This window comes from Neomonachus schauinslandi, chromosome 16, assembly GCF_002201575.2.
Source record: "Neomonachus schauinslandi chromosome 16, ASM220157v2, whole genome shotgun sequence".
NCBI classification, from domain to species: Eukaryota; Metazoa; Chordata; class Mammalia; order Carnivora; family Phocidae; genus Neomonachus; species Neomonachus schauinslandi.
In genome coordinates, this window is record NC_058418.1 from 47,567,565 (window position 1) to 47,575,327 (window position 7,763).

At 54.7% G+C, this 7,763-nt stretch overlaps 1 protein-coding gene across 1 annotated transcript in view; it reads right to left on the bottom strand.

Moving 5' to 3' along the window:
* Window positions 1–7,763, bottom strand: part of LOC110583368 (chymotrypsinogen 2-like) — a 16,663-nt gene that overhangs the window by 5,251 nt on the left and 3,649 nt on the right. Inside the window, 5 exon segments of the mRNA XM_044922147.1 lie at window positions 389–569; window positions 828–903; window positions 1,006–1,085; window positions 1,200–1,303; window positions 1,441–1,507. Of these exon segments, the coding sequence (XP_044778082.1) occupies window positions 389–569; window positions 828–903; window positions 1,006–1,085; window positions 1,200–1,303; window positions 1,441–1,486 (487 nt within the window). The 5' untranslated portion in view covers window positions 1,487–1,507.

Below are 7,763 nucleotides of genomic sequence, written 5' to 3' on the forward strand. Positions count from 1 at the left end.
TAGGTGTTTCTCGGCAAGTTAGTCTTCAAGTACAGAGCGCTTAAGCTTTTTTTTTTTTTTTTTAAGATTTTATCTATTTGAGAGAGAGCAAAGCAGGGGGAGCAGAGGCAGAGGGAGAAGCAGGCTCTCCACTGAGCAGGGAGCCCGACGCAGGGCCCAACCCCAGAACCCCGGGAATGACCCAAGGAGAAGGCAGACGCTTAACCGACTGAGCCATCCAGGCTCCCCAAGAGGGTTTTGAATAAAGAAATGGAAAGATTTATGGCTGTGTTGCAATTTAGACAAAAAAAAAAAAAAGCCACAGGGGTGCCCTCCTGGAGACTCCTGCTACTCAGGCAGCCCCAAGCACAGACACATCTCCTGGGGGGAAACGCCAGGTCCTGCTCACCGTTGTACTTGGTCCTTCCCCAGCGGGTGGTGACACACAGCAAACCAGGGGGGAATTCGTCTGTCGCCTCGGGCAGGCACACGGGGGACACGGTCTGGGAGAAGCGGGCGGGCGTGGCCAACTTCAGCAGGGTGATGTCATTTTGGACGGTCAGCATGTTGAACTTGGGGTTCTTGAAAACCTATAGGGCAGAGTCAGAACAACAAAATCAAGCCCTCGGATTCTTTGGCAATCTGCAGGTTGCAAAGAGATAAGCTCTTTCTCTGGCAGCCCGTGGAAGAAACAGACCCACAGGAGCCCGGAATGAGAATTCGGAGGGCAGCCCCATCCACCCCTGGGCTCCTGTGTCTCAAGCAGCCCAAGGGTCTTGTCCTTCCTGCTCCTGCCCTGAGCCCCTCAGCTGAGCCCCCCAGGCCAGTGGGACAGGGCTCAGGGATACCTTGGCAATCTTCAGGACCTGGATGTTCTCATCTGAGCGCTGGTTAAACTCCCCAGTCACGACCAGGTGAGACGTGCTAGAAGAATCACGTGGAAGTTAAGGACTAGGAGTGGGCCCTGCTCCCTCCTCACCCCGAAATGTAGCCAGAAGCAGAGCCCTGAGCCTGCCCAGGCCTCACCTGACCCTGCAGTGGGCGGCAGTGACCACCCAGTCCTCGCTGATGAGAGAGCCTCCGCAGAAGTGGAAGCCAGTGCTGTCCTGGAGGAAGACGGACGGGTCAGTGCTGGCTGGACACCAGCAGCCCCCAGCCTGGCCCCGGGTAGGCCAGTACCCCAGTGTGTCCTCCACTCAGGGGCAGAACTCCCCCCTCACCTGCAGGGACACCTACCAGGGCCAGGAGCCCGGGATAGCGTCCTCCCCATTGACGATCCTGGACAGGCCACTCAGCACAGGCTCGATGGCGGGGACCCCGCAGTCTGGTGGGGGGGGGCAGGAGGAGGGGGAAGAAGGCTGAGGCCCAGGGCCAATCTGCAAAACTAGTTTCTTCCAGGCCCGCGCAGGACCCCACACCACCCTCCTACCACCCCCAGGCAACTTCTGCTGCAGTCCTCACCTGTAGGCACGAGGATCCCCACATGCAGCCTGCTAACCCTACTCATGCTGCCGTGTCCAGGGCTTTCCTGATGAAGGAGCAGAAAACAGGCTGACAAATCAGACTGTGGGGCTGGACTCCCAGCCTTCTTGCTGTGAGAACTCAGAGTGTCCCTGAATCTCCACTGCTCATTTACCTCAGTAAACGGGGGAGCAAACAAGGCTCCCCTCTCAGGTCAAAACTCACCTGTTGGATGGGAGGAGTGAGATTAAAATTGGCTAATCCCAAGCACACGGGGAATCTGGAACTAGGACGCCTTGCCCAGGCGGGTAGGAAATGGTACATTCCACCCTTGTGCCCTCACTGAATTTTCTTTTCCAGAGATTTCAGGAACTATTCATGCATAAAGTTTGTTTCTTAATTATTTTATTAAATAAAATAATTTGGTTCTGCCCCATACATGGACACATGGGGAAAACAGAAAACGAGGGCCTGAGTCGTCCCAGACGCTGAGAAAAAACAAGTGTACTTAATATGTCCGTGAGGACCTGGGGAATTCTCGGCACCTGCGCAAGTCAAGTTAGGCTCCTGCAGCCGCCACCGCACCCCCCTGGGCAACACAGGCTAGTGCCTGCCCTGCTGCCCCTGGGTAACCCAGCGCAGAGCATTCTTGCCAGAACATGTCAGCACACTAATCGCTTTCTTTGTAAGAGCAAAAACATTAGAACTATCCCAGGATGAATTTATACAGCTGACTACAGTGATTACAGCGATGGGGCTCCGCACCAACAGGGATAAATCTAAAACATTACATGGGCGGCAAAAGGTACTTTATTATTTTATTTTTATTTTTTTTGACAGACACAGCGAGAGAGGGAACACAAGCAGGGGGAGAGGGAGAAGCAGGCTTCCCGAGGAGCAGGGAGCCCGATGCGGGGCTCGATCCCAGGACCCCGGGAACACGACCCGAGCCGAAGGCAGACGCCCAACGACTGAGCCACCCAAGCGCCCCGGCACTTTATTTTTTTTAAAGTAAGCTCCATGCCCAGCCTGGGGCTTGAACTCTCCACCCTGAGATCAAGAGTCCCAAGCTCCACCGACTGAGGCAGCCAGGTGCCCCGGGCACGTTTTAAAATTGATGTAGCGTATAATACTGTGTGTGGAAGTTTGTACGCATTTTGTATGGTATCTGTGGATTTCTAAGTATGTAGTAAATTGGTAAAAGCCCGCCCAGAAATGAGGCACAGCAAGCTCGGAATCGGGCTCACATTCCACGAGGGTCGGAGGGAGAGTGTGGCTTGAGCTGAATCTAGTTTAAGTTTTATTTTATTTTTTTTAAGATTTTTTTTTTAATTTATTCATTCGAGACCGATACAGAGAGAGACAGAATGTGAGCAGGGGGAGAAGCAGAGGGAGGGGGAGAACCAGGCCCCCTGCTGAGCAGGAGCCCGATGCGGGGCTCGATCCCAGGACCCCGGGACCACGACCCGAGCCGAAGGCAGACGCTTAACCATCTGAGCCACCCAGGCACCCCTAGTTTATGTTTTAAAAAGAAATCCCTGAAGCAAGTCAGCAAAAAAAAAGTAATATTTGCAAAACCCTGATGGTAGGTACGTGGTTGTATTATTTCCTGTAGTTTTTACCATTTCTTCTTTTTTAATGGAAAATAAAGGACTTCACAAGTGCCTGGCACAATAGATAAAAATCTAAGGACGGGCACTGAGAGTCTCCTGCGACCGCTCCCCTCCTCTGCTCACAGTACCCCTGCCCGAGCCAGGCCTGGGGCCCCAGGACTCAGCGGGGCCCAGACTGGTCTCTGGCACCCTCCTGGCTCAGAGTCCAAGTGCTCAGAGAGCCCCAGAAGGACCCCTGTGCTCCCCACTGCCTCAGCTTGCCAGTCTGGGGAGAGGCCGCTGCGTGCAGGGAACGGGGTTCCAAACTCCTCCTTGGCTGGGCCCCAGGGCTCGCTCTGGACAGAGCCCCTCGCGCTCCTTCCCTGGGGCTGGATGCAGAGCCACTGGGGGCTTGGGACCCCTCTTCAGCCTGCTCCAGGCCTGGCAGGCCCAACCCTGGGGTCCCGACACTCACAACCGAAGGCAGCCTCCACAAGGGCAAAGCAGGAGAGAAGCCAGAGAAAGGCCATGTTGCTGCTCTCAGGAAGATATGGGACAACCATGCTGGGGGCCCTGCTTTTAAGTCTCCTGGGCCACCTCAAGCCCTGCCCAGCCCCTCTGGCCCTGCCCAGCTGGAGAAGCCCAAGGGCCACCCTCCCTGTTATCCAAAGACCTTGAACGGTAAGTGGGGGTCAAGCCCCTCAAACAGCCAGGGCTGGCTCTCAGCCTGGGATGCCTCAGCCCCTGGGAAAAGGGCAGCTGCTCTGAGGCCTCGTCACCCCTGAGACTTGGCAATGCTTGGCATCCCAAAGGCTCTGTGACAGGCGACGCCGGCGCCCCAGCCCAGAGCCCGGGCCCTGGAGAGCGCAGCTCTGTGCAGCCTGTAGCCAGTCCCTGGAACCAGCCGCTGCCAGGGCAATGGGGAGGAATCCCAGCTCCTAATCATAGGCAATTACACCATGGGATTCAAAGAACCCCGGCTGTGGTCGCCGGGAGGCCTCCACTACACTGAACGTAGGCGGCGGGGGCTCAGCAAAGAGTATTTTCAGTGCAAGATCATCTACAAGTGTTCTACAGATGGTCTGGGTCATCCAGAACGTCCCCTTCAAACCAGGCCAGCCAGACAGCTTCTGAGCGTGCGTGAGGGTGTGTGGGGGGGTGAGGGCGAGAGCATCGCTCCCACGGAGGCCACTAGTAGGTTCTAGGTGGACAAACACGCTGACAGGCCGTCCTGCATCTAGCCCTGGGCTCAACTCAGTCTCTTTCCGTGGTAATCCACAGCGTAAGGAACTAGTCACTGTAGATAGCTCCGTGTCCTGTAAAGTGGAGCGTTGATTGCTGCCATTAAATGACACACAGGGAAACATAACAGAAACGATATTATGGTCCCAGAACACTGAGAAAAGGAAGGTGTAGGTAATAGGATGGTGATGCATTTGCCAGAAGCAGGGGCCCAGTGACCTCAGCAGACCCTGGTGTAGACGCTGGGCGCTCACATGCACACGGCGCACGGTGCCCCTGTCCTTGGGAGGCTGAGAGCCTAGTGACAGAGTCGGACGCTGAAGGGACAGGACTATGATATCGTGAGTCCCATAGTCCAGGCAAGGAAAGGAGAGTGCTGAGGTTCTGGAAGGTACTCTGGGCTTCAGCCCTGAGCTGGTGTATCGAGGAAGGTGGGGTGACTAGAGGAGTCTCCTCCCGAGGCCTCTGGGCGCTGTGCTCCCCAGGGCTGCGTCCTCCTGGGCGAGGCTGGCCAGAGTGAGCAGCACAGGGTCACTGCTCCTGATCGGGACTCCAGTGGCCTGGAGGTTTTGTCTTGATCTGTGTGTGCTCAGTATGGGGTTTGTTAGAAATGCTTCTGGGGGCGGGGCGGGGATGGTGAGCAGGGGCTCTGAGCAGTGGGGACAGTGGCCACGGGTGGGGCAGGGTCCCGGAGGAACCCCATATCTCTGGGGCAGGGCTGCCACATTTCCAGCAGCGAAATAGAGAGAGCCTGTGGCTGGGTGCTAACTGGGTCTGAAGCTTTTTGGCAGCCCCCGGGGATCCTAGCTGAGTCAGCCCCAGCTGTGAGTGTGAGGAGTCCATAGTTAAGGTCCAGGTCAGGGTCATTTATTGAAACATTGACATTCACTCGGGTTTTCTTCTCTTTTTTTCCTTCGCTTATTCCAAGCAGGTAGCCAAACCAATTGTATTTTCCTTGCCTCAGGGACTTTTCCAGAGCAGAAAGCTGAAGCAGCCCCACGTCTCTGGCTCTCCAGGTCTGTTGCGAAAGCAAAGTCCTGGCCCCCTGGAGTGTAGGAGGAATCTTCTGGAAAGGCAGGGACAACTTCCCCAGTTGCAGAGGTGAATGCCGGTGAGGCTCAGAGCCACGAGGCCACGGCTATTCCTATCTGCTGCTGCCTTTCCTACTTTGACAGTAAACCAGACCATGAGGTGAACCCCCCCCACCCCCCCGGAGCAGCGTGGCCTCCGGGCTGCCCGCCGGAGCCGTTCCCCCTTCTCGTCCACACAGAGGGCTCCCGCGGAGGGTCACCCTGCCCCAGCTCTCAGCGGGGAGACTCTGACTAGTGTCAGCAGGCGGGGCCAAGCGGGGTGAGAACCCCCGCCCAGCGCTCGGGCAGTCTTGTGCGCATGTGCGGCTTGGCCCGCGGGCCACCCTCCTGAGACGCTGACTCGGGACTGCGGCCTCCCTGAGCTGCCCGGCAGCACCTGCCTGGGTGCCCTCACGCGAGAGCGAACCCCTGTTGCTTAGCCCCTGTCTGCCATTGTTTTATGACGGGCAGCAGCTGGAGTGATGCAAAGTACCTGTCAGAACGCGCTAGGCGTCTTGCATTTTGCCCTCTCGGCCCCCTGGCTGGCCTCCAGCGCGCTGACCCTCAGGGACAGGAGCGGGGCCCCGAGAGGGGGGAAGAGGGAGAAGTCTGGTATTTATTCTCCGGACGGCCTCCCTCACCAGCGGCCACAGCTCCTCTTAGGAGGCCCTATTGGCTCAGCTACCCTCTCTGGGTTCCATAACTGCTCCTCCCTGGTCTCATCAGCTCCGGGGATGTCCCTATGGTTCTAGAGCCCTGGGCACCGCACCAGCCTTGTTTGTTTTAAACCCTGCCCACACCTTTGTAAGGTTTCCTTTATTTAAATTCACCTCAGTAGGGGCGCCTGGGTGGCTCAGGTCATGATCCCAGGGTCCTGGGATCGAGACCCACGTCGGGCTCCCTGCTCAGCGGGGAGCCTGCTTTTCCCTCTCCCTCTGCGGCTCCCCCTGCTTGTGTGCTCACTCGCTCTCTCTGTGTCAAATAAATAAAAATCTTTTTAAAAAAATTAAAAAAGATAAATTCACCTCAATCACCCAATTTTGAGTGTGCCGCCTGTTTTCCAGCAAGACCGTGACTGATAGAGTGGCTGTGTCCCCGGGCCCACTGAACATGGGATTCTGGGAAAGCGATGCTCACAGACTGGAGAAGTCCATGGAGAACCTCTTTGTCAGGGAAGAGGAGACCCTGGTGGCCCACGGGGTGATGCTGTGGCATCACCAATTAACACTGGCGGTGGCAGAGGCTGAAGGGCAGGTGGAAACAGGCCCTGGAGGGCAGGTAACTGTGGCACCGAGTCCCTACGGGGTCAGCGGTGATGATAAATACTGGAGAGTTGAGTTGGACCAATGGTCCAGGAGCACACAAGAAGATGATGAAAACCACCAGTCATCCAGGAGATGCACATCGAAACCACAGTGAGATATAGCCCATACCCTTTAGGATGGCAAATAGAAGCCAAAACAAACAAACAGAAAATAAGAATGAGAAATGATAGGGAGAAATGGGATCCCTTGCATAATGGCAGTTCCTCAAAAAATTAAAAACAGGGGCGCCTGGGTGGCTCAGTTGGTTAAGCGACTGCCTTCGGCTCAGGTCATGATCCTGGAGTCCCGGGATCGAGTCCCACGTTTGGCTCCCTGCTCAGCGGGGAGTCTGCTTCTCCCTCTGACCCTCCCCCCTCTCATGCTCTCTCTATCTCATTCTCTCTCTCAAATAAATAAATAAAATCTTAAAAAAAAAAAAAACAGATTTACCCCATGATCGCGCAATTCCACTTCTGCATATACACCCAGAAGAATGAAAAGCAGATTCCCAAAGAGATATTTGTAGTAACATTATTTATAGTATCTAAGACATGGGAGCAAGCCACATGTCTATCAACAGATGAACAGAGAAACAAAATGTGGTCTACGTATAGAAGGGAATATTATTCAGCCTTAAAAAGGAAGGAAATCCCAACAGAGGCTACAACATTGAGGAACCTGGAGGGTATCATGCTCAGTGAAAGAAGCCAGTCACAAAAAGGCAAACACTGTATGATCCCATTTATAGGAGGTCATTGGACAGCAAGTAGAATGATGGTTGCGTGGTGCTGGTAGGGGAGACAATGGAGGATTATAGTTTAATGGGTGCAGAGTTTCAGTGTAGCGAGATGAAGAGAGTTCTGGGCATGTTGGTGGTGGGTGTACAACACTGTGAATGTACTTACTACCACTGAGCTGTGCACGTGAAAATGGTTCAGATGGTAAATTTTATGTTATTTGCAGTTTACCACAATTTGAAAATTTAAAAAAAAAAAACACACACAATGAGATACCACTTCACACCTACCATGATGACTATAATTTTTTAAAAGGGAAATAAGGGTGCCTGGGTGGCTCAGTTGGTTAAGCGACTGCCTTCGGCTCAGGTCATGATC